The sequence below is a fragment of the Macaca nemestrina genome, chromosome 8, assembly GCF_043159975.1.
Source record: "Macaca nemestrina isolate mMacNem1 chromosome 8, mMacNem.hap1, whole genome shotgun sequence".
Taxonomy (NCBI): domain Eukaryota; kingdom Metazoa; phylum Chordata; class Mammalia; order Primates; family Cercopithecidae; genus Macaca; species Macaca nemestrina.
Window position 1 is genome coordinate 20,274,239 of NC_092132.1, and position 27,491 is coordinate 20,301,729.

Below are 27,491 nucleotides of genomic sequence, written 5' to 3' on the forward strand. Positions count from 1 at the left end.
GAAGCCAAAATCTGTTTGACAGTCATTTTGCTAGTGGTGGGGGAAGATGCATTGATTTGTAGTCAGGAGGCAAAGTTTGAGTCCTGGTTCTGCCACAAGCTACACCTTGTCCCAAGCCAGCCCATTGGCATCATCTGTAAAATTAGGACTAAAGGATTTCTCAGGTTCCTTCAGTTTTCTCATTTTATGATGTTATTTCTTTTGTCTGAAGGCCTCAAATTCTGATATTGAAGGGAAGACTTGATAGGCTTTGATTATTTCACTATCATAGTAGAAAGGATTTCAAGGAGTCTCAATGGAGAACAAGGGTAGCCTCTAATCCTGGGCATGAGGGCATTGAGGCCAGGGCAGAATTTTAAGTGAACTGTTGCTTGGTATGTAGGGAGCTTGGAAGTCTCACCACCTGCAAAGATTGTGTGTGGGAACATCTATATCTCAAAGATACCTTGTTCTTTTTCATTTGTAATCTTGTTAACAATAACCACATGAAGTGAGATCTTTAGTTCTCTGAAAAGAAAGCTAACTGCTAAAAAGGCCAGATCTGGGAAAGTGAGTTTTTAACCAGAAAATAGAAGTTTAGGGTCAGTTAGATGGGAATCTTATGAAACCACGCAAATGGGTCCACCATATACTCTGCTAAAACAAGGCTTGCTAGTGATTTGGCCAGTATTTTTCTCAACTGAAAGAACTTAAAAATTGAAATTTTTATTGTAAAAGCTTTATAAGTTATTTTAGCCCTGTTAGAATCTCAAGTAGTAACTTAATTTGCCAGGTTATATTTTACTGCTCTTTCAGAAGTAACAATTTACTTTCATGATATTTGGAGATTTACTGAACTTTTATGATACCCTTTCAACGTCCATAGTCTCTTCAAATTTACTGTAGATAAACCCAGTCAATTCTAATGGATTTTAAGGTATTATACTGGGTATTACAAGTGCTTATTTGTTCACTGTTTCTTGATGTCATTCTGGCCTGGTTTATAAATGTTATACAGTGGAACTTAAAGCCCTTGATTGTCCTTCCTGTCAGAATCTGATATTTTTAGAGAACTCAGCAAAGAACCTTTCAGTTCAAATCTGAGTCACAGCCCCAAAATAATATAAATAAGTAATTTTTTTTAAAGAAAATAACCTTATCAAATTGTTTCACTAGAGAGATGAGGAAATCAAGGTGAAGACATTAAGGCAACTTCCCCAGTTATTTAATAGAACAGGTTTCCCTCTGCACTTTTCATCCCACTTTGGTTTTTTTTTTTTTTTTTTTTCATTATCATGAAGCTATGTAAATGAGCCCACAACAAGAAACAAAAAGACATGAAAGTTCATTCTTCATTTTATTTTCATGTCCCAACAACTCATCTCAAATACTAAATTCAAAAGAAAAACTGTAGTTCTCCTCAGTATTAGCACTAATTTATGGTAAACAATCATTTCTTTTAAATATCTAACTTGTTTTACCCTTCATTTTGCAAATTAAAGCATGTATTTACATATTTATATACAAAAAACTTCAAAAACAAATTAATCCAAATCTGGGTCCAAGAGTTTCCACTTTAGAAGTGGTATGGTACTATGCTATACACCTCCTCTTCCAGAAGTCTCTTAGGACTTGGTAAGTTCCAAATATTCATTCACCAATCGTTCCCCTTTAAGCTTAATGAACCATATACTTCATTTCTGAGTAAATGAGAGGAAATATTACAGAACACGCTTTGTACAAAACAGCACCACTACTGAGAAGAGCTCGAGGTTTTGTAATCCAAGGTTCCGACTTAAAGCAAAAATATATGGCATAGACTGCAACAGCAAAGAAATGTCCAATTAAAACCAGAGGGTTAGGAGACAATCTGTAATAGAAAAAAATACATATTGGTAAGACTCAGAAACTAAAATTTACTCCAAAGATTCCAATTACATATAATCTGTAAAGCCCAACAAACAGCCTACGTTTTTTCACCCAAGCACCATCATTCTGTATCAAACATTCTGTATTTTAGAGGACTTCACAAACATGTCTGCATGTTAAGTTTGATGGCAGGAGCAAACTCCCCTGCCCTTTTTTTAAAAAATATATAAGAAAAAATACTATATCCCTTTCAGAGAAGCTAGTAACTCCTGTAACTCTAGTTTACATAAGTCATATATTTTTGGCTGCTTTGTTTACTCATCCTGAGATACCATGCTAAAATACCTAGATGGCCTGGTCTGTTGGGATGTAGGGCTTTTAAAAATACCAGTATTAACATTCAGATTATAGACTAATGAGAAATGACTCAAAGGATCACTTTGCAGATGAGAAATAACTCGAAAGATTTCACTTTGTAGACTTTCCAGGAATAGCTCCACATATGTCTGTATGTTCAAAACTAATATGCGGTTGTATAAGTCCCTGTACTTCAATGAAACTAATTTCTCAATTAAAATTTCTCAATTATTCCTGGCTCCCAGAGACCAGAACATATGGATAAATCCATAGGCAAAAAACAAGCTTCTATTTTAATCAAGGGTTACAGCTTCCTCTACCACCACCTTAAACTGCTGTTCCCAGAAAGAAAACAGCACTAAATATTGCCTTTCTTCATTTCTTTGGGCCACCTTCTCATTCGGATACTAATAGATAAAAAAATATCAAAATGTGTAAGGAAGAAAGATTTGCAGTAATCATCAACTGAACAGTCCTAAGAAAATCTGGCAGATTTGTATCCTCTGTGCCATCACAACTTACACAGAAAGCAGCCCAACAGGACCCGCAACACATTCACCACCAAGTTTGAAATAAAGGAAACAGGCTTTTCTTAGTTGATGCAGGGAATCTAAAATAAAATTGTAAAAATAATCAAATATGTGTACACACTTATGTAGGATCCTAATGATATATCAGAAAAAATGAGAACAAACGCTACATCTTGCAGATAATTTTTAAGTATCTAGTCCTAGAATTTCAACTACCAGGATTTCTTTTAAATTCCATAATCAGCATTATGGAGAGTAATACAAATATGAATAAACTTCTTTCTGTTAGTAAATAATTACTAATATTTAGGTCTTGGAAGAGTTGTTTAAAAGGTACTTCCTTGATTTTGCTGTTAATTCATTAAGTGATGCAAAATACTTTGGAAGCTCTGTTTAACACAATTCTAGAAACCAGATTCCCAGTCTCTAAGATGCCCAACCAGTATCTCTAACAGTAAATTATCAAGTGAAAAGAAGAGCTGTGAGTAGCGATAAATAGTAATTCCTTATATCTATAAAGTTTTTATACCTTTCAAAGTAACTCATAAAACCCTCACAATATCGTATAATCAATTGATAACCTTTTTAACCATTTAGAATCAATGTTCTGTTCAGGTATGCCTAGATTTTTCTTTACAACAGATTTTTAAAAAGTAAAGGATGCAACAGGTAAACTTTTGCTCCAATAAAGGTCTTTCCTCCTCCAATCTTGTAACTTTTAAAAAATGTTTTGTTGGTAGATTCAAATTCATAATGTAAGAACTCAAGAAGTCAGAAAAGCTTAGAAAGAAGAGCTCAGAAAAACTCTAAATTTAGTTCTTTTTATTTGCCCAAAACTCTAAACTTAGTTCTTTTCTTTTTATTTGCCTCAAACTCTAAACTTAGTTACTTTCATTTGCCCAACCAGCCATTTTAACTTCTATGCCAATTTAGCAAGAGAAATTTGTTTGGAAAAATCACAACCAGTGAGACTGGTGGTTTTGTGGGGGTTTTTTTGGTGGTGGTTCTTTTTTCCTTAGGAAGAGTTAATGGTTATAGAAGCTACAGAAAGCATTTTTATACTGTATCATCTTTTGTAATTATAACCACAGCACTTACCACTAGGGCCTTGTATGATCTATACAAATAGCTATGCTGCAGATATACTAGAGTAATGGCATTTGAGTCAATATTTATTCTTGAAAACTGAAAAGCCTAGTTTCATTAACCTACTATTAAACTGATGTGTACACTGCTGTGGTGAGGAGGTGGCACAGTTGCCTTTTCTCCTCCATTTCTTTTAATTTTTTGTTTGTTCATTTTAGAAGATGGAGTCTCACTCTGTTGCCCAGGCTGAGTGCAGTGGCACTTCATATAGCTCCCTGTATTTAGCTCACTGTATATAGCTCACTGTAGCCTTAAACTCCTGGCCCTAAGTGATCCTCCCACCCTGCCTCCCAAATAGCTGGGACTACAGGCACACGCCACCATGCCTTGCTAATCTTTTATTTTTTGTAGAGATGGGGTCTTGCTTTATTGTCCAGGTTGGTGTGAAACTCCTGGCTTTAAGTGATCCTCCTGCCTTGGCCTCCTAAAGTGCTGGGATTACAGGCATGAATCATCTCGCCTGGCCTCTTTTCCTCCATTTCTAACACTGCTTCTGCTAAGTTGTGTTTTCTATAATATATACATTGACCATGACCTCTCTGTAATATGGAAACAGAAACAAAAGCACCAAAATAGTCCAAATAAGTAAAGGGTGAACGCATTGTTACTTGTGCTTTTTAACAGGGACAAGATTAACAGCTCGTATTCATTTTATAAAATACTACGTTAAAAAGAAATTGAAACTAGTGTTAGGAAGAAAAAGACTATTGCCTTTTAATACATGGCCAAAAACACCTTCCATCACAATCTTGTGTGTGTGGGGACATGAATGATCTAGTCTGCACCAGAGGAATTCAAAATAATGAATATGTTACTGAGGCAATACTATTAATGTTGTCTAAGGAAATTCCACTGCCTTCCAAACTAAAACTAAAGTTTCCCTTCCAAACTAAAACAAACTGTTGCTCAAAATGGAATTTTTTAAAAAACTACCAACTTGGGAGTTAGCAAACTCAGGTGACATCTTTATTTCTGGACAAATCACTAACTTTTTTATTCCTTTCCTATGCTAAAAATCTGCAATTGAGAAATACTCACTAAAAAGTGCTACACTTACCATCTGTGGCAGAAAATAATTCATAAAGAGCCTGAGCAAGAATATTCACGACAAAGGAATGAGATGCTTTTCTTTCCCAGTAAAATGATTTTTTGGCCTAAAAAAGAAATAGCACATTTATTATATGGCAAGGATAAAAAAGCACAAACTGATGTTTATAATCCCCTCAAACTGACATTTATCCTTCTAAGGACTATCTGCAAGTAATGTTGCCTTATGTTTATCATTTACAAAAAAAAAAAAAAAAATCACCTTCAGAGCAATGGGTTATATGACACTGAAGCTAAATTTACAGCCACCATGAGCTAAGTGGCCCATAGCAATCCAGTGTTACATAATATTCAAATTTAGAAATTCTCTATGATTCGCAGGTTGCATGTCAGGTTCTTCAAGCCTAAGCAAGATGCCTAACAGCTATTATAAAGCTCAGGTTCCTTAGTACAGATCTCCCCATCAGAGCCCCACTGCTCTTAACCCTCAGAAATAAATCCATTTTGAGACATTTTTGTCAAAATAATTGATCTTACCTCAAAAATAGCTGCATCATCATAAAGGTCAGGGATGCCCTTTAGCAGTTTTCTCCATAGTTTTATATCTTTAAAAGCAACAGTCATTCCTCCACCAGTAAGTGGATGCCTCATATTGTATGCGTCTCCCAAAAGAAGAACACCTATGAAGAGAGGTAATGAAGATTTTATCTTAGAGCATCACTTGAGACAAAAAGAAAGACAACTCAATGTATAAAGATTACTGATGTAAGCTACTAATAAGAAAAATGTGAAAATACATGGAAACAAATCATGATTAAAATTTGCTGAGGCAAAAATTCAAGAGTTGTTTGAATCAGTATTGGGTACCTAATAGGTGGCCAGGCACTAGGGATACAGTAATAACAAGAGTGTGGTCTCTGCCCTCATGAAACTCATATACACACCTAATGACAAGTCCAACAATGTCAATACATTTATAAGGCTGCCTTAAAATTAAAATATGAAGAAAATAAAAGGAATCTACAGGTATCCAGGCCATCTACAGGTATCCAGGCATAAAAAGCAAGTCCTCTGGCGATCATCCTCCTCCCACACAGGAACACTAAAATGAACAACTGTCCACAAAGGAAAGCACCTTCATAAGAACCAAAAATCAGCTTGGGTACCAGCTTGGCCAGTGGGACAGAGCACCAAGGGGGTTCCTGGGATCCCTGATTCCAGGTCTGGGCACGTGGACAGCATTTTTGGATCCATCCTGGGTGACAGGGGAGCCCATTGTCCTGAAGGGAGAGACTCAGGACTAGCGGCATTCACCACCAGCTGACTGAAGATCCCTGGAGCCTTGAGTGAACACCAGACGCAGCCAGGCAGTACCCACTGCAGGCCTGGGGCAGTGGTGGCCAAGGGAAGAGGCTCCTGCTTGAGGAAAGGAGAGGGAAGAGTGGGAAGGAATATGTCTCGAGGTTTGGGTGCCAGCTCAGCTACAGTAGAATAGAGCACCAAGTAGATTCCTAAGGTTCCCAACTCCAGGCCCTGGCTCCTAGACGGCATTTCTGGACCAGTCCTGGGCCCCCAGGAGCTCACTGCCCTCAAGGGAAAGGCACAAGCCTGGCTGGATTTGTACTGACTGTAGAGCTCTTGAGTCTTGAGGGAACATCAGCGGTGACCAGGCAGTCATCGCCACATGCCTGGCGCAATACCCAGTGTTGTACTGGCTTCAGGTCTGACTCGGCACAGGCCAGTGGTGGTGGCCACAGGCATACTTGTGTCACCCCTCCCCCCACCAGTTCCAAGCAGCTCAGCACAAAAGGACAGACTCTGTGTTTGAGGGAAAATAAGGGAAGAGAACCAAGAGTTCTTTTCCTGGTAATCCAGGGAATTCTCCCAGATATCACCCAAGACCACGAAGGCAGTACCTCTACGAGTCCGCAAGGGTCACAATGTTAATGGACTTGGGGTGCCCCCTAATGCAGATACGACTGCTATGTCCAAAGACTTAGATCACAACACTCACTTCCCTTTGAAAACTTAGAAAGCCTTCCCAAGAAGGATGGGTACAAACAAGCCCAGACTCCGAAGACCACAATAAATACCTAACTTCTCAATGCCCAGACATTGACGAACATCCACAGGCATCAAGACCATCCAGGAAAACATAAACTCACTAAATTAACTCTGATAAATAAGGCACCAGTGACCAATCCTAGAGTAACAGAGATGTGAGCTTTTAGAGAATTCAAAATAGTTGTTTTGAAGAAGCTCAACAAAATTCAAGATAACACAGAGAAGGAACTCAGAATGCTATCAGATAAATTTAACGAAACAACTGAAATTAAAAAGAAGCAGAAATTCTGGAGATAAAAAATTCAATTAACATACTGAAGAACACGGCAGAATCTCAACAGTAGAACTGATCAAGCAGACGAAAGAATTAGTAAGCTTGAAAACAGGCTATTTGAAAATACACAGAGGAGACAAAAGAAAAAAGAATAATCAAGAATGAGGCACACCTACAAGATCTAGAAAATAGCTTCAAAAGAGCAAATCTAAGTTCTTGGCCTTTAAAAGGAGGTAGAAAGATCAGGGTAGAAAGTTTATTCGAAGAAAAAATAACAGAGAACTTCCCAAATCTGGAGAAAGATACCAATATTTAAGCACAAGGCTACAGAACACCAAGCAAGGATTGGTGATTGATTTAATTCAAACAAGACTAGCTCAAGCCATTTAATAACCAAACTCCCAAAAGTCAAGGATAAAAAAAAAGATCCTAAAAGCAGCAAGAGAAAGGAAACAACAAACAACGGAGCTCTAGAGCAAAAGATCCTCCCACCCTGCCTCCCAAATAGCTGGGACTACAGGCACACGCCACCATGCCTTGCTCATCTTTTAATTTTTTGTAGAGATGGGCTCTTGCTTTATTGTCCAGGTTGGTGTGAAACTCCTGGCTTAGTATGTCTGGCAGTACATAGTATCATTGTGCTTTTGTATGTTTCCTATGGAAACATACAGTATGTCTGGCAGCAGACTTAGTGGAAATCTGACAGGCCAGGAGTGAGGTGCAAGACACACTGAAAGTGCTGAAGGAAAAGAACTTTTATCCTAGAATAGTATATCCAGAGAAAATATCCTTCAAACATGAAGAAGAAATAAAGACTTTCCCAGACAAACAAAAGTCGAGGGACTTAATCAACACCAAACCTTTCCCACAAGAAATGCTGAAGTGAGTTATTCAATATGAAAGAAAAGGACATTAACGAGCAGTAAGCAATTACATGAAGGTACAAAACTCACAAAAGTTAAAAAGCAAGGGGGATAAAGTTAAAGTGTAGAGTTTTTATTAGTTTTCTCTGCTTGTTTGTAGAATCAGTTGTCATCAGTTTAAAATAATGGGTTATAAGATATGATCTGCAAGTTTCATGGTAATTTCAAATCAAAAGCCTACAAGAGATAGGCAAAAAAATTAAAAGCAAAAAATTAAAACATACTACCAGAGAAAATTACCTTCACAAAAAGGAAACAGGAAGGAAGAAAAGACAGCAAAACAACCAGAAAACAAATAACAAAATGGCGATAGTAAGTATGTACTTACCAATAGTAACATTCAATGTAAATGGACTAAACTCTTCACTCAAAAGGCATAAAGTGGCTTAATGGATTTTAAAAAAGAACCAACGATCTGTTGCCTAAAATAAACACACTTCACCTATAAAGACACACAGACTGAAAATGAAGGGATGAAAAAGATATTCCATGCAAATGGAAACCAAAAAACAGCAGTAATGATACTTACATCAGTAAAATAGATTTCAAGACAAAAACTATAAAAAGAGGCAAAGAAGGTCATTATATAATGATGAAGGGGTCAATTCAGCAAGAGGATGTAACAATTATTTATGCATCCAATACCGGAGCACTCAGACATATAAAGGAAATATTATTAGAACTAAAGAGATAGACTCCAATACAATCATGGCTGGAGACTTCAACACACCACCTTCAGCACTGAATAGATCATCCAGACAGATAAACAACAAAGAAACACCAGACTTAATCTGGACTACAGGCCAAAGAGACCTAACAAATATTCACAGAACATTTCATCCAAAAACTGCAGAATACACATTCTTCTCCTCAGCAAATGGATCATTCTCAAGGATAGGTCATGGGTAGGCCACAAAACAAGACTTAAAAAATTCAAAAATCAATTGAAATCATATCAAGTATCTTCTCTGACCACAATGGAATCAAACTAGAAATCAGTAATATGAGGAACTTTGGAGACTATGCAAACACATGGAAATTAAACCATATGTTCTTGAATGACCAGTGGGTCAATGAAGAAATTAAGAAGTAAATACAAAAATTTCTTGATAGAAATAAAATGGAAAGACAACATATAAAACCTGTGAGACACAGCAAAAGCAATACTTAAAGGGAAAGTTTATAGCAGTAAGTGCCTACATCAAAAAAGCCGGAAAACGTCAAATAAACAACCTAACAGTGCATCTTAACCAGAAAAGCAAGAGCAAACCAAACCCCAAATTAGTAGAAAATAATAAAGATCAGAGCCAAAATAAATGAAATGAAAAAAATACTAAAGATAACAAAATGAAAAGTTGGTTCTTTGAAAACATAAAATCAGCAAACCTTTAAGACAAACTAAGAAAAAAGAAAGAAAACCCAATTAACTCCTTTTCCTATTCCTATGTCAGCAAATGGCTGGCAAAACTATCTACGCCAGAAACCTGGAATTTACATCAAGAGATTTCACTCTCTTATTACAATATCCAAATCATCACCATGTTCTGTACATTCTACATCCTAGATATTACCCAAATTTATTCATTACCTTTCATTTTACAACCCTAGTTCTGGCCTTTTATCATCACTGACAGAATAATTAAATAATCTTAGTATATGTTTTACTGGACTTTCCTCCAAACCATCCTCCATAAAAATGTCAGAGTATATTCCTGAAATAAAAGTCTAATCACACCACTGCCTCATTAAGAAAATTCCATTTACAAAAGTATCAAAAAAGGTAAAACACTTAGGAATAAATTTAACAAAAGAAATGCGAAACTTATACTCTGAAAACTACAAAATATTGTTGAAAGAAATAAACCCTTACCTTTCAGTCAAGGGAATTCTGACCACAATGACAAGAAAATTCACTGGGGAACAAATACTCTTTCCAACAAATGATACTGGGACAACTGAATATCCACACACAAATCAAGCTGGACCCCCTCCCCTCAACAGACAAAATTTAACTCAAAATGGATCAAAGACCTAAACTAAAGAGGTAAAACTATAAAACTCTTAGAAGAAAATATAGGAGTAACGGGCCAGGCATGTTGGCTCACACCTGTAATCCCAGGACTTTGGGAGGCTGAGGTGGGTGGATCACCTGAGGTCAGGAGTTTGAGACCAGCCTGGCCAACATGGTGAAACCCCATCTCTACTAAAAATACAAAAATTAGCTGGGCATGGTGGCGAGCACCTATAATCCCAGCTACTCGGGAGGCTGAGGCAGGAGAATCGCTTGAACCTAGGAGACGGAGGTTGCAGTGAGCCAAGACCATACCATTGCACTCCAGCCTGGGCGACAAGAGCGAAACTCCATCTCAAAAAAAAAAAAAGAAAAGAAAAGAAAGAAAGAAAATATAGGAGTAAATCTTTTTGACCTTAGATTGGACAAAGCCTTCCTAAATATGGCATTGGAAGCACAAGCAACAAAAGAAAATACAAACATGAAAATTTAAATCATTTGTACTTCAATGGAAACCATCAAGAAGAATGGAAAGAAAACCCACAGAATGAGAAAAATTTTGCAAATCACATATCTAATAAGGGACTTGTATCTAAAATATGAAAAGGACTCTTGAAACTCAACAACAAAGAATTTTTAAATCTGCCCAATTAAAAAAAAATGCAAAGTCTAAATATACATTTCTCCAAACAACAAATGGCCTATATGCATATGAAAAGATGTTCAACATCATTATCTAAGAGAGAAATGCAAATCAAAAGCACAATGATGAAAGGCCTAGTTCACACCTACTGCGATGGCTATGCACACAAAGATAATACAAGTGTTCACTCACTGACAAGGATGTGGAGAAATGAGAACTCACACGTTGCTAAAGGGAATGTAAATGGGACAGCTATTTTGGAAAACAAGTCTAGCAGCTCCTCAAAAAGTTAAACATGAATTACTATATAATCCAGCAATACCACTCTTGGGTATATACCCAGGAAAAATGAAAATATATGTCCACACAAAAACTCGCACACAGATGTTCATAGCAGCATTGCTTGTAATAACCAAAAAGTAGAAACAACCCAAATATCTATCAGTTGATAAATGGCTAAACAAAATGTAATACAGCCATACAATGGAAGATTATTTGGCCATAAAAACAAATGAAGAACTGAAACATGCTACAACATGAATGAACCTCAAAAAGTATTGTGCTAAATGAAAAGCCAGTTCCAAAGGGCTTTACTATACAATGCGTTTAGGAAACATCCCAAATAGGCAAATCTAGACACAGAAAGTAAATTAGGGGTAGTCTATGGCTGAGTGTTGGGAGGAAATGGGGAGTGAATACCAATGGGTTTCTTTGGGCAAGACAAAAATATTCTAAATTTGATTGTGGTGGTGATGCACACACTGTGAATATACTAAAAAAATCACTGTACTGTACACTTTCAATGGGCAAACTGAATGATTTGTGAATTACACATCAATAAAGTTAGTAACAAAAAAACACTTCAAATGACTTTCCATTGTCTGAAAGATTAAATGTTAAACATATATCCTATCTGTCTACCACTCTGACACCCACCCTATGCTCCTGCCATAGGAAACTACTTGAGTTCCTTGAAAGTGCCACCATTTCTCATCCCTTGGCAGTGTTATTCCATCTACTTAGAAGTTCCTCATCTTACTGTCCACCTCATGAACTCCCACTCATCCTCCAGGTCCAAGGTCCTTTGTTTCCACTGTTTCCTGAACAATGTCCTCCCTAACTACCCCTCCCACTTCACAAGCTTCCCTCCCTGCTCTGCACACTCCTTGACACTGAATCTGTGGGTTTTATTACAAAATTTATCAACAGTGTTGTAAAATTATCTGTCTACATTCCTAGGCAGAAAATTGCCTTCTCTAGGTCAAGGTCAGTTTTTTACCTGTTGTTTCCCTGACTAGCACAGTACTTCTATACACTCAATGTTAATAACTAAATAGATCATAAAACTAATTTTGGTATTAATAATGCACTAATCCACAAGTAACAAACTATCTGTCCCAGATGTTACTCGTAACAGTATAAATGTAATCATGTATTTGTCATTTGGAATATTGATTCCTTTATAAAATAAGCCCAAAAAATAATACCTCGTTTGTTCACTGATGAAGGAGGAAGGAAGCTTGCTGGCATGGACCTCAGACGAGAATTCTCAGTGGCTTCTAAGAATGGTTCTTTCAGGTGATCTGCAATCAATCCCACCCACCCAAAGAACTGGGTTATAACACTTCAATTTCAAAGTATCACATATTTTCTTATCAAGTATAAACAAATGCCTACTATACATCTGTTATGGTTATTACATATATCCCTTGTGATAAATCAAGAACTAATTATTTCATTAATAAAATTATTCATTAAGCACTTAGCTATTAATGCTAAGGAATGACGAAGGAATCTAAGAAAACATTAATATAAACATACATACAACTGAATGAAAAAACAATGAGGCAAATTCAGATGCCATGAAACAGGGAGAAAACCACCCACCTTTCTTCCAAATGTTAACAGACTACTGTCATATTTAATATTTAATGTATTATAATCAATATATTCTGGTAATAATCAGATGAAATACACTACTAATTCACAAACAGCTGGAGGGTATGTACACTAGAGAAAGAATTTGATTTGGAAGCATAGGCCAGCCCTACCTCGCTGAGCTTCAGTTTCTTCATCTATAAAAATGAAATGGTTGGATTAGCTCATCTCTGAGGTACTTGCAAGCAAGCTTTAAATTTCTGTGCTACTTATATAGAAAATGAACTGTCATACAATTCCCAGTGTAATCTGGGAATAGAGTAGCAGAAGCCTCTGTTGAAAATTATTCCATTCATAGAAGGTAATCTTGGTAATCTAACTAATATTAATATAAACCTACCAATGGTTTCTCCCCATAATTTCAGGGCAGTCTACTCCAATTAACCTCTGGATTGGAAAAAAAAAATAAGAAAAAGAAAAACCACCACATTTACAATAAAAGAAAAATAAATGCTAAAAATATCAGGCAATGGACAACCCTTTTCATAAAAATTCATAATTTCCCCATCTGAAAGCTTCAAAAGTGGCTTAACTAAATGAAAATTTATTGAAATGTTTCCATGTACATGTTGAAAATGTCATTATTTAAAATCTAAGTTTACCCACTTCATTTCACTTCATTTCTGTTAATAGTTTGTTACTAAAGTGGTTTCACTTAGTTTAAAAAATAACTTGAAAAAAAAACCAGAATATTTAAACAAAATGTACTTATACCAAAAACAGTTTCCTATTACTCTAATCATATCATAATTGACAATCAGGGTTTCCCTTCAATTTTATCAAAATTTTCAAATTTTTTTTTACATTTTTTTCCTACATCATCCCATTCTCAAAAAAAAGATCCTAAATACTGTACCATGAAAACTTTAGATTTGTGAAAAAGTTATTTTTATTAATGTTTTTATAAAGCTATCTAAATTTCATGAAGCCTTTGTATTCAACTCAAAACTAGTATGACCCTAAAGATCCCTTACAATTCTCATGTTCTGCGGACAGGACATGTCTGTTCAAAGAGGCAGACAGACAGACCTGATATCAACCCTGGTTCTGCCGCTACTAATAGTTTATACTTAGAGGAGCCAACTAGTCTCTCTGAACCTTAGTTCTCCCGTCTGTAAAATGAGAATAATGATAATGCCTACCTCACAGAGTGGTTACATAGATTAAATGAAATTGTTTGCTAAACACTTTAGAGTAAGCATTCAAGAAATGGCAGCTATCATTACTACAAAAACCAAGCACAAAAATATTCAGGTATAAGAGATATTAAAGAATTCAGAGACAGATTCCTGTCCAGAGACAACCTTAAAAAATACCATATATGCCAATAAAAACAATTATTTTTAAAAACTATGCTATTACCTGACAAAAACATATTGAAACTTTTTTTTTTTTTTTTTTTTTGAGATGGAGTTTCGCTCTTGTTGCCCAGGCTGGAGTGCAATGGCATGATCTCGGCTCACCACAACCTCCGCCTCTTGGGTTCAGGTGATTCTTCTGCCTCAGCCTCCCCAGTAGCTAGAATTCCAGGCATGAGCCACCATGCCCAGCTAATTCTGTATTTTTAGTAGAGACGGGGTTTCTTCATGTTGGTCAGACAGGTCTTGAACTCCCGACCTCAGGGGATCCACCCACCTGGGCCTCCCAAAGTGCTGGGATTATGGGCATGAGCCATCGTGCCTGGCCGGAAACTTTTGTTTAATTTGGAGTTTGTTTTGCTTTTTTTATTGCTAGTTTAAGTAGTTGAGTTCCAGCATATCTGGTTGACTGGATGAATGTTTCACCTGCCATCCTTATCTCTGGCCTATTTTAGACACACCTTTTGTAAGAACTGAAGATGCTATTTCTTACCAGGTATTTGTGGGTAAATTTTTTCAACCATGTATTCTCTTAAATTCCTCGGCATTTCTCCTCTAACGTCAACAAGTACTCGAGTTTCACTGGATGAAATCTGGTAGATGAGAACTGGACTCGGGTTAGCTAAAATAAGTTCAGCATGATTTGCTTTAAACTGTGGTGCATTCTAAAAAAAAAAAAAAATGTTTTAACAATTTTCAAATTTCAAGTTTATTTTACTGAAATTACAGTAAGACACTCCTACAGTACCTTCATAAGAAAGCCAACAAAATGAGATGATACAGAAACTTTATTGGAGATCAGGCTTTTCCTGAACTTGGAGAAAAGCCCATCTGCAACAACAGTCAATGGAGCGTGAAGTTCCTGTAACAGAAATGAAGACTACTCAGTTTAGTAGTCAGAAACACACAGTAAAAAAAAGCCATTCTTAAAAAATGTGCATGAAGAGATTTAAATATATTATCAGATAGCATTATAGAGGGTAGCTGAAGGTAATACTATTAAAGAAACTGTTAGGTGGGCTTCAGATAAAGCATGAGCAGTGTTTAGACACTTCCTCTGAGTCACTGAGGATCATCTCCCTTTGCAGCCCTCTCATGTAAACCATCTGGGATTACTCTCCACTTTGAAAGACAATGGGGGAAACAACTACAAGGCAGGCATGTAACACAAAGCAGTGAATCTCATTACAAATTCCAGGGACTAGCCAGATTCTTTCATTCTAAAATTCTCTAACTTCATATAGTGCTTTTAGTCAGCAGCAAGGGCTTAGAAGAATTTTTGTACAAATGACTACATGTATTTGTAATACTACGACAGAAGCAGAGAAAACATTCCAGTCACCACCATTAGAGTACAATTTCTAAGAGGTGGTAACCTGAAAACATTCCAGTCACCTTCATTAGAGTACAATTTCTAAGAGGTGGTAACCGGAAAACATTCCAGTCACCACCATTAGAGTACAATTTCTAAGAGGTGGTAACCCTATGGGGAGCAGTCCAGAATTACGTGTTTTTTACTACAATAAATTTTTTTTTTTAAAAAAGGATAAATTGGCCCGGCATGGTGGCTCACGCCTGTGATCCCAGCACTCTGGGAGGCTGAGGTGGGAGGATCACCTGAGATTGGGAGTTCAAGACTAGCCTGACCAACATGGAGAAACCCCATCTCTACTAAAAATACAAAATTAGCCGGGTGCAGTGAAACATGCTTGTAATCCCAGCTACTCAGGAGGCTGAGGCAGGAGAATCGCTTGAACCCGGGAGGCGGAGGTTGCAGTGAGCCGAGATCGTGCCATTGCACTCCAGCCTGGGCAACAAGAGTGAAACTCCGTCTCAAATAAATAAATAAATAAATAAATAAATAAAATAAAAGGACAAATTGTTCTGAAAAAGATTCACTGTTGCCTGAGTTAAATTGCTCATGTTATCTGAATCATTTCTTTTATGTTGAATCTTGCCTTCTTTCCCCTACTACTTCCCCTCTGCTTCTCTGCTGATGTATATTACTCAGTTTCAAAAGTATTCATATTAGTTTTGTTTAAAAAGCTTTTTGCATAGCCTTCTGAGGTCCTCTAAAAAACAATGTGTTGCAATCTGAAACCTATCCTATTGCACAGGGCTTAGAAATAACTCAGTCCATTTGAAAAATAACACAGGCTGAGTATCTCTAATCCAAAAATCTGAAATCCAAAACTTTTTGAGCAGCAATATGACAAAGAAAATACTCATTGGATCATTTGAAATTTAAGATTTTCGGATTAGAGATGCTCAACTGGTAAATATAATGCAAACATCTGAAGAAAATAAAAAAATCTCAAAACACTTCTGATCCCTAGCATTTCAGAAAGAGATACTCAACCTGTAAATTGGTACGCCTACTTTTTTAAAGCGGTAAGTGAAAAAGAAGGAAAAACAACATCTCTTAGAAGAGGTAACATTTGGTATTTCTCACCTTGATATCTCCAGTCTCTTTATCTTTGTACTGAACTCCCATCACAGCATCATCTTCCTCTAATAACTGTAACACAACACCTTCAATAAACTTTGCACTAAAGAATAAAAAAAATATATATGTCTAAAGCAGCACATTTCAGCAATTTAAATTAAATTCCTTATCTCCAGTTTATCCATATAAACTGGACATGCATGTGTGTACAAACACGTGTCCAATGTGTGGTTTTTATTTTCTAATTTATCAACATTTAATACATATTACTAATGTAATGATTTTAAAAGTATCTTAAAAAGTAACATTGGATTTTTATCTTAATTTGTTAAAAAATAAAATATAGGCAGAGAAACTTTACATACCCTCATACATCGATACACAGAGGGGAAAACAAGAATTGGAGTGCATCCTGCAAACTGTTAAGAGTAATTATTTCTGGCCAGGCGTGGTTGCTCACGCCTGTAATCCCAGCACTTTGGGAGGTCAAGGTGGGCGGATCACAAGGTCAGATCAAGGCCATCCTGGCCAACATGGTGAAACCTTGTCTCTACTAAAAATACAAAAATTAGCCAGGCGTGGTGGCGGGCACCTGTAATCCCAGCCACTCAGGAGGCTGAGGCAGGAGAATCGCTTGAACCCGGGAGGCAGAGGTTGCAGTGAGAGAGATCACGACACTGCACTCCAGCCTGGGTGACAGAGCGAGACTCCATCTCAAAAAAAAAAAAATAATTATTTCTAGTCAGAACAGGTAATTTTTATAATCCTTATATTTGGGAGTATTTTTCCATTTTCTTTTCTTTTTTTTTTTTTTTTTTTTTGAGACAGAGTCTCGCTCTGTCACCCAGGCTGGAGTGCAGTGGCACAATCTCGGCTCACTGCAACCTCCGCCTCCTGGGTTCAAGCAATTCTCCTGCCTCAGCCTCCCACGTAGCTGGGACTGCAGGCGCGTGCTACCACGCCCAGCTAATTTTTTCGTATTTTTAGTAGAGACGGGGTTTCACCATATTGGCCAGGCTGGTCTCGAACTCCTGACCTCGTGATCTGCCCACCTCAGCCTCCCAAAGTGCTGGGATTACAGGCATGAGTCACAGCACCTGGCCATATTTTTGCATTTTCATACAGTGAACATACTCTTCTTCCATGGATATCAAGTCTTTTCAGTCCAGAAGATAAGTCCACTTACTTCTTCACTTGCTTTGTCAATACTTTAGTCTGTGTCAATCACATGAGGGTTCTCATGCTTAAAACTTCTTCGATTAGTGTTTTAAAGGTTACTGGTAAATATAAGTTAATAATCAAGAGAAGAAGCCAGTCCTAACAGACTGGGTCTTTAGTGAGAATGAAACAGGGATTTCTCCTTGCAGTTTTATATCCTGACTTCTAATAGAAAGTATCATAACCACAAACCTAAACTCCAAAATGTGCACAAATGGACTTATGCCTTAGTTACAAATATATCCTCTAAATTCCAATCACATAAAAATATATAATTTTCATTTAGTCAAAGGAGAACTCTTCATAGTTCTATGTCAAAGGAAAATTCTCTATATGATATTCTTAACAAAAGCACTGAATATCTAACACTCTTCTGATAGTTTAATATACATATGTTCTAGACTATGCCCCAAAAATTCATTAAAATTTATAAAATCTTATTTGTACAAAGGTCAAATTTAAATGTATTAATTGTTTAGTAATTATATATTTGAAACTGTGGTCTTACTTGGGCTCTGCCATAGCTGCTTTCCGGAGACTCATGATGAATCTTCCGTGATGGAAAGCTCTTCCACTCTGCACTTGATTGTTTTCTGACAGGGGGAAAGGAATCTGAACCTCTGATTTGCTTTCCTGATCATGAATCATGTAACCATTTACAGCCTGGGCATCAAGACCTTCCACTGTATCTGCAAAACAATTGAGTTCAAAACAATCAATTCTGTTAACACACCCAGAGTTAAACTAAGAACCAAAGAGGACATACACACATCAAAAATGACTCTCTGCCTTCAAATCTGGAGAACTGAACTAATATAACTATTTCAGAAACCATGATGCTTCTGGAGGTCAATGAGAGTCTTAGCAAATCTGTAGTATCATTTAAAGATAACAACATAACTATTTCAGGTCTGTAATTCCACTTCACTTCAGCAAGAAAATGCAACATGAAATAAACCAATCCTCTCCTGAGTAAACCTATTCTGCCATAAAGACATAGGGACACATTCAGTCCTTCTTAACACTTTTTTTCAATGTATGAATATGTAGATTTGTCACCAAAAAGAAATAAAAAGAAAATAAAACCAGTATGGAAACTCAAAAAAAACCCCAATTTATATATAAAGACTGAATATATGAAAAAGTAGATTTTCCAAACCAAATGGAAAGGGTAGAATTATCCCCAACTGTTGATGATTACATACTATCCATCAAAATTGACTCAGGACAAACTGCAAAGAACTTTTTAGTACATCAAATAATTTAAATGGCAGCAAACAAAACACTGAATTCATCAGAATCATGTAAAAATTGCTTTCTTAAATCTAAAGCAGCAAAAGAAGTTGAAAAAGAAAAAACTTTCAATAGAAAATATAACTAAGTGCCAACTGAAAATTAGAAAGTTTAAAATTAATTTTAAAAATAAAAGCTAAAACAATACTTTGGGAAAGACATATGAAATAGAACAAAAGATTAATATGTGTATACATAATAAAATTTACTCATTAAAAACCACTGGAAAGATATTAAGATGCCAATAGTAATGGACAAAAACATGTATGGATGATTCATATAAAGCAATACAGAAACAGTGAACAAATCAGAAAAAATGTTCAAGTGATAAAAAAATCAATTAAGTAAAAATTAAAACAATACCATCAAAATCACTGATGAGATTATGATAAAACTGATAAATTCACATATTACTGGTGATACTATAAACTAATATTATATTTTAGAAAATATAACAATAATTATCAAGAACCATGAAGACATTAGCATCCTTCGATGTAATAATCTTAATCTTGGAAATCCATGTAAGAAATTCATCCTAAAGATATATTTAATAATCTTTAAAGTTACATGCAAGAATAGGTTCACTATAGTGTTACCTAATAAAGGGTAACTGAAAATAACCTAAACATTCATCTAAGTTTGAAAAGTGAAGTATATTATGAAGTCAACTGAAAAATTACTATGCTTGGGCTTAAAATGATAATGACAAAGAATGGTTAACAGTATTGGAAATACATTTATGTCAAGCGAAAAAGTGGACTCTAGTATATATATTAGTGACATAAAATGTTTAAATATGGTATTGACTAGATGTTTGTGTCCTCCCAAAATTCCTAAGCTAAAACTCTAATCCCCAATGTGATGATATTTGGAGATGGAGCCTCTAGGAGGTGATCAGGTCATGAGGGTAGACTCTCATGATAAGATAAGTGCCCTTGGAAAAAGAGACAGGGGAGGGCTTGCTTCTTTGTCTGTCTCCCACCTTCCCCACCCCACCCTACCCCACCACCCCATCCCCACACAAAGTAGGCAATGAATAAACATTTCCTAAATGAATAGCCAGTGCTTAAAAAGCACTGGTTGAATGGATGAATGGTGCTTAAATAAGATTCTACGTAATAACACTGTAACAAGTATACAATAAACTCTCCACAAATGACAGTTCCCTTCACCTTTCACAAAATTTAATGCCCTCATTCTAGGATTTATCAGTCCTTAGTTTTGACCATTACAGTCTTTTGGCCATGTTGTTATATCTCATTAAGTCTAATTCACATGTGATCATACTATTAAATGCTTATTTTATCCTTTGCTCTCATTTTCATGCAAATTTGTTGGTAAATGAGTATAGAAAATGTTATAAATGAAAATAAAATGGAGTACCTTCTTACTGGTCATAGGATGGTCTAAATGAAGAGTGCTTGTTTATACCACGTAACTCTCCTGAAAATCAATATGAACCTACCTCCAAGACCAAGGTCTTTGAGAACATGATAACCACCCGGCTGCAGGAATTCTCCAACTATTCTGTCAGGCTCTTTTAAGTCTCTCTCGATTACTGTCACCTTTCTTCCATCTCTGGAAAGCACTGCTGCCAAAGCAGAGCCAAGCACGCCAGCTCCCACGATGATAACTTCTGGGTCATTTTGAGAGGATGTTGATGTAGAGGCAGCTGCTCCTATTAAGGTTGTTTCTGAAATATTGGTTCCTTTTCTGCGCTGTTTTAAAAAAAAGGTAAACTATGTATCCAAATCTGTTAGATTCAAATCATGCTACTACCATGTAGACACACTGGACTTTCGCATCCTGGGCTAAAGCTAGATACTAAACATTATCAAACCAAACAAATTGTTACATTTTAAAATCTAGATAATATATAATAATCAATGATATCAAAATATTCATTAAATAAAAGTGTGTCATATTATCCCAATAAAATTAAATATTTATTGTTTTCTAAACATGATATTTGGAAAATGTTATACATACATATGTAGAAATCCACACTGGGCCGAATATAATAAATGCTCATAAGGGACTTCAAAGACTTCTTATAGGGCAAACTGTATCATTAATAACTAAATTCTTCAAATATATCCTGGGAATCAACGAGATGCAAATCACTTACAACTTCTGATTTGACTTCATCTTACAAACTATTCAGCACCTTTTAGATATCTTCTTTTTGTTTGTTTGTTTGTTTAAGATTGAGTTTCACTCTAGTTGCCCAGGTAGAGTGCAGTAGCGCAACCTCCGCCTCCCAGATTCAAGCAATTCTCCTGCCTCAGCCTCCCGAGTAGCTGGGATTATAGGCATGTGCAACCACGCCCAGCTAATTTTGTATTTTTAGTAGAGACGGGGTTTCTCCATGTTGGTCGGCTGGTCTTGAACTCCCAACCTCAGGTGATCCGCCTGCCTCAGCCTCCCAAAGTGCTTTGATTACAGGCATGAGCCACCAAAAATTTAATGAAAATTAGATATTTTCATTATTCATCTTTATTTTCTCTTTCTGGATTTTCATTTGAAAAATCTATCTCAATTTAATATCACTTTTATATGACAAAAGGATTGTCAAATCTTGCCTACCAATCTATTAATTGAAGATTATCTAAATAAACAAAATTACAAGAGAACAAATAACTCATACTGACCTTTAGGATTTGACTTGTTTACAATTTTGGCCCTTAACATATAAGCACATATTTAATTTATCCCTCCTTTTTCCCCATCCTGATACTCTAAGAGATCCTAGTCAAACAGTTGGTCCCCAAAAAAGCAACAAGGAAAAACATTAAACCTATCACTGGCTGAACTGACAGCAAAACTTTAACTTTGATCATAAAAAGATGCAAAGTCTTGTTTTGAGAGATTTATGACCACTGAGAATAATAGTGCACACTGGCTTTTTAAAATGAACAATTCAATTTTGTAGTATTTCTCCTTGGTAGGTAGATTCACACATTTGAATACCTTTCAGATACAGAATTGCAAGGAATCACCTTCCTTGAGTTCTCTGACCTTAATGATTAAGGTAAGACTAAATACCATTTGAAGGGGTTTGTAAAAAATTATCAAGCAAAAAGGAAGAAGACGAAGCCTAAAATCCTTTAGAGCTTTACTCTGTGATTCTAACATCCACCCAACATTCTTTTACCTCTATAATGGACTGGGAATTAGGTCTATTCCTTTTTTAATATAATTTCTCTTAGAAAAATACTTTTCTGTCCTTTACTACGGAAAGATGTCAATATTCTACTCTTCCCATTAGTTCTGTCTTAATGACCAGAACTGACTATATTTAAATTACAGTAGAGGGCAAGACAAGCCCCTCTTGTCATCTTAACCAAAAATGTGTTTCTTCATAAGTTTTTCCTGTTTTATACACACACACGCGCACACACACACACAGACATCCTGAAAGGAGAGCTCTGGAAGAAAACAGGCGTTGCAGAGCCTCATCAGTAGAGTAAGCACTAATGGGAACTTAGTACTCAATAGATCACAATCTAACAACTCCCTGGTGCAAAAAAAATAAAGACAAAGCCTGGGGCATTCACAAAATGGAACCAGTATTGATTGCTGATAACCCAATTTTCCTACTCCAAAATTTCTCTACACAGCATGAAAACAGGAATAGCATTCCAGCCACCTGAACTACAGCTCAGTGACCTTAAGGGAAATGATCTCAGACCACAATACGAAAGAGTTCAAATTGAACATTAAGGATTCCCTCTCCCTCCTTTCCCATTCCTCAAACCCATTCACCATGTCACTGAACTAAGTGCTACTCAGAAGGCTCATCCTAAGAGATGTATATTACCTCTATACTAGTATTAACAGCGACTATCATCAGGCGGTTATTGACTAGGTATTAACTACCAGCAAGGGTGGTGCCATTCCCAGCTAATGGAAGAGGTAACAGATTCTCACAGAAATTAAGCAATTTGCCAAAGATCTCACATTCAGAAATGGTGGCGCAAAAATTTAAAAAGCAAGTGTGGGTTTACTGCTATAGTCTCTTGCCTGATAGTCCTGCTTCCATTCTTGTACCCCTATAACCCATTCACCATACAGTAACGGCAATGTTCTTTTTAAAAAGTAAAAGGCCGGGCTCGGTGGCTCACGTCTGTAATCTCAGCACTTTGGGAGGCTGAGGTGGGCGGATCACTTAAGGTCAGGAGTTCGAAACCAGCCTGGCCAACATGGTGAAACCCTGTCTCCACAAAAATACACACACACACACACACACACACAAAAAAAAAAAAAAAAAAAAAAAAAAAAAAACTAGCCGGGAGTGGTGGCATGCACTTGTAATCCCAGCTCCTTGGGAGGCTGAGGCACGAGAATCGCTTGAACCAGGGAGGCGGAGCCGAGATCACGCCACTGCATTCCAGCTTCGGCGACAGAGCGAGACTTTGTCTCAAAAAATTAAAATTAAAAAAAAGAGTAAACATCAAATAATGTTACTCCGATGCTTAAAATCCTCCAGTGCTCTTGGGAGAACTCTTGGGAAAAAGTCCAAACACTCATTGCCAACATGCCCTAAATGATCTGGCCCAAACTACTCTCCCCTCATCTCCCAGTGGCCGCCTCTGCTTCCTTTGCAGGAATCCCAACTATACCTGTATTTGAACAGCTGGTCTTTGCGTTAGGACATTACTGCAAGCATTTGCTCAATGCTCCAATATTCGGGGGAGGAGGACTTTGAACCCAATGCCTCAAATTGTTGAGCATTTTCCTTCTGCCTGCTTTTCAAACTGTTCTGTCACTTTCCCCCGTCAGCTGTCACTTCTTACAAGTACTGGCCTTACCCGCAGCAGCACGTTTCTTTCTCCCTTAGGCACAAATCCAATCCTTACCCAAGAATTTTTAAGAACTTTTCCATCATGGAAAGTGGTTGTTCTCCTCCTTCAAAGTGAAATTCTAATGTTTCATTCCATCTTTCATAATCAAATCAATAACCAACCTCCATCTGAGGCTCAACCAATGCTAAATGAAACGAATGTTTTCATTCATTCTTAAGGTCAAAGATGTAACCAAGGCACAGCAAAGAGTTTAAAATAAAAAATACATGAGAATTTATACAAGCACTAACCTACCTAGCCTTTTGCCCTTTAAATAAAACTTCCATTTGAGCGAACCCAATCCTACTTCTACGTAAGACATTCGTCTGCCCGCTTTGAAATCAACCTACCCTCCTGGCCTCGAGCTGCTCCTTATTTTCTGATTCAGGGGGGGACTTGGCCCAGAAGAAGCCAATGAAAGGCAGGGCTGAGAGAATATCCGAGAAGAGGGCGAACTGCGAGCCGCTCCGCTGGCGCCCGAGGAGACCCCCGTTTCGGTGGCGACAGCGGTAGGAGAGCACCAGGCCCAGCGAGAGGAACACCAGCACGCACAACAGGACCTCCCTGTTGGCCAAAGTGACGAAGTCCCCGCACTTCTTATAAAAATAGGTGAAAGTGGCAATGCCCAGAAAAGTCCACATGGTTCCAAGGCTTCTTTGGTGGCACCGGTCAAGGCGGAGATTCTCTGCTCGGGTGGGTTTAAGGTTCTCCCCAAAATGCGGTACCAAGAGGAGCACGGACAGCCGGCCAGACTCCAGTCAACAGCGTCCCAGGACGAGAAGTCCGATCAGACCAGTTTTTAAAAATCATATAAAGTTAGTGTAAAAGTATGTGAAGCCAAGTTGTACAGGACGTAGAAAGCAGTATTTAAAAATCGCCTGCCGGAACAGCTCCCGAGCAGACTCGCTCCTCCTCGCCCAGGCAATCCAGATATTCCCTTTTTTCTTTTTTGATGGTGTTCCCTGGGCGGTTGCTGCGGGTGATGGATAGATACTCTTCTGATACTGGCTCTTCGTGCTATAATTTCTTTTCCCACCAACAGCAGGTGCCCTTTCAGAAGGGAATGGGAGTGAAGGGAGGGTCACAGAAACACCTCTGCACTGGGGAAAACGCGGTCTCGCCTCAGGCGACAGCGACCGGAAGGCACAGGGGCTGCGGGCCGGCGCGGGCTCAGAGGCTTCTTTTTCCGCGCACGGCGACGCTGCACAGGCCAACCTCGGAAAAACGCCTGCGCCGCCGCCTTCTCCAACAAAAGATGGCCTTGGACTCAAGAGTGCGGCTCCAGGGCAGCGCAGCTCCAACCTCGCGACTCAGAGGCCTCCCGCTTCGCTGGCCCCCAAACCCGCCAACTGCGACTTCGCTTCCCCACCGATGAAAGGCGGTTTCCAGGGGACCTCCCTCAGACCGCGGCGGCGGCTCCCGACGGCCTCCTCACCAGCATCCCTCACGGGCGGCGGCTTTCCCCAGCGCTGCGCGGCCGCAGTAACCAGAGTGATCGTCGCGCGCCCCCGCTCGCCGCCCGGCTCCACGCGCCTCAGCCGCCCGGGCTGGCTCGGCCCAGACGAGGAACGAAGGGGCGGGGCTCAGGCGCGAGTCCGCCCGTCCCGCGCACTCCGCGTGCTGGCCCCGCCCCCCACCCCGCTCTCGCAGCCGCCTGCCAATGAGGGCGCGCACCGCGCGGTAGGCCGAGATGGCGCTATGCCGCATTTGGCCAATCGCAGGCGGCGCAGCCTGCGCGGCGACGCCCCGAAAGGCGCTAGGGCGATGTTGCGTGGTGTGGGTGGGGGCGTGGGGAAGGGCGCGGGCGGGCTCCTGCCGGGGTGGGGCCAGGGGTCGCCTGGGATGCGCTCCGGGGCCGGGGCCGGGGCCGGGGCCGGGGTCGGGGTCGGTTCACCGCAGCAGCTCCATCTCCTGCGCCCTCCCTGGACAGAGGTGTGCTCGCTTGGAGAAGCCTGGGGTGATCCGCTGCCTCAGGTCGGAACGTTTCCATTCATTCCGCTAGCACTTATTGCGCGCTTATGATGTGTCACTCCCTGGAGTCCGAAAGAGGAATCAGACACAGCTTCCCTGCCCTGTATATGTGGAGAGGGCGGAAGGGAAGGCCGTGAGTGCGTGGGGAGCCTGACATTCCAGCTGAAGCTGGAAGAATGGGTAGGCGTTTGCCTTAAAAGGAAAGGACACTCCAGGTGCTCAGGTTAGAGATAGACGCATGCGCCCAGCCCCTGTTCTCTCAAGACCAGAAACGTGGGGGTGGGGGCTCGGAGGCAAAAAAGTCAAATAGTCGTGTCTTAGGTATCCTGAGAAGGGGGTGGTTAGAGAGGGAGCCATGGAAACAAGAGGCGGTCCTTCCCTCGGCCTGGAGGAGTCTGGTGAGGCGCCCAGGGGGAGTTATACAGTCAGGACAAGCAGTCGGAGGGAGCAATAAAAGTGTGCAAGAGTCTCGGAGTGAGACAGCCCTTATTATACTACGATGAAACTTACCTAAAATTTATTGAGACTTAAGACCTCAGTGTCTTTGCTCATCCTGTTTCTTAACTCTGGACTGCCTCCTTTAACCCCTATGATAATAGGTGCAAATCCCTTCTGCCTTTTGAAGCGTGGCTGCATTGTCACCTCTTCCACCAAATCGCCATTGACCTTCACCAAGTCACATAACTGTTTATTTGAGACGGAATTTAGCTCTTGTCGCCCAGGCTGGAGTGCAGTGGTGTGATCTCAGCTCACTGTAACCTCCGTCTCCCTGGTTCAAGCGATTCTCCTGCCTCAGCCTCCAGAGTAGCTGGGATTAAAGGTGTGGGCCAGCACGCCCAGCTAATTTTTGTACTTTTAGTAGAGACAGGATTTCGCCATGTTGGCCAGGCTGTTCTCAAACTCCTGGCCTCAAGTGATCCGCCCGCCCCGGCCTCCCAAAGTGCTGGGACTACAGGCGTGCGCCACCATTCCCGGCCTTATTCATACTTTATCCGTAAGTGTACATTCACACTGTACACTTACAACTGAGTCTTATCCCTACTAATCTCTAGATTCCCTAAGGGAAGGATCTGTGTCTGATAAGATCACCCACAGCACCCACAATGCTCTGCACTTAATTTATCCTCCATAACGTGTATTTAATAAATGATGAATAACACTGGCATATAAAAGCAAGACTAGGCAACTAGAGTTAGGAAACCTAGATTCTGGCTACCGCTAACCAGCTTGTGACCTTTTACAGATGTTACAAGTCACTCTGCCTCTGTGGCGAGAAGGCAATTTCTTCATGAAATCTAACATCTCTTGCAATTCTGTATCAGATACTTAGCAGGGTTTAAAAAAATATGGCACCTCTCATAACTTTTCACCCTCAATATTATGTTTTATCTGCTAGTAAAATAATTATTTGGTAAAATACCCGCACGGGCATTCATTTGACCCTCAAAACAACTTTGGTTTTTAAAATGAGGAAAATGAAAATTAAAGAGGTCAAGTGGCTTGACTAAATCACAGCTGTGATTAAATCGTAATGATGAAACCAAAAGTCAAAGTCCTGGTATCCAAATCTTGTGGTT

The 27,491-nt window shown here is 38.8% G+C and overlaps 2 protein-coding genes across 5 annotated transcripts in view; both read right to left on the minus strand.

Annotated features, from left to right (window-relative positions):
• Positions 1-1,319: 1,319 nt before the first annotated feature.
• Positions 1,320-25,480, minus strand: LOC105468467 (squalene epoxidase). Its single transcript, XM_011718655.3, has 11 exons — positions 24,294-25,480; positions 20,565-20,817; positions 18,312-18,492; positions 16,592-16,688; positions 14,888-15,001; positions 14,633-14,804; positions 12,331-12,426; positions 5,466-5,608; positions 4,939-5,035; positions 2,728-2,815; positions 1,320-1,849 (listed from the first exon to the last, which is right to left on the minus strand). Exons 1-11 carry the CDS (start codon positions 24,582-24,584, stop codon positions 1,657-1,659), a joined length of 1,725 nt encoding a protein of 574 aa, XP_011716957.1. The 5' UTR covers positions 24,585-25,480; the 3' UTR covers positions 1,320-1,656.
• LOC105468468 (zinc finger protein 572) overlaps positions 20,691-27,491 on the minus strand; it is a 71,510-nt gene continuing 64,709 nt past the window's right edge. For all 4 annotated transcript variants that reach the window (XM_011718658.2, XM_071067835.1, XM_071067834.1 and 1 more), the window contains one exon: positions 20,691-20,817. The gene's annotated coding sequence lies outside the window, so the exon portion shown is untranslated. The remainder of the gene's footprint in view (positions 20,818-27,491) is intronic.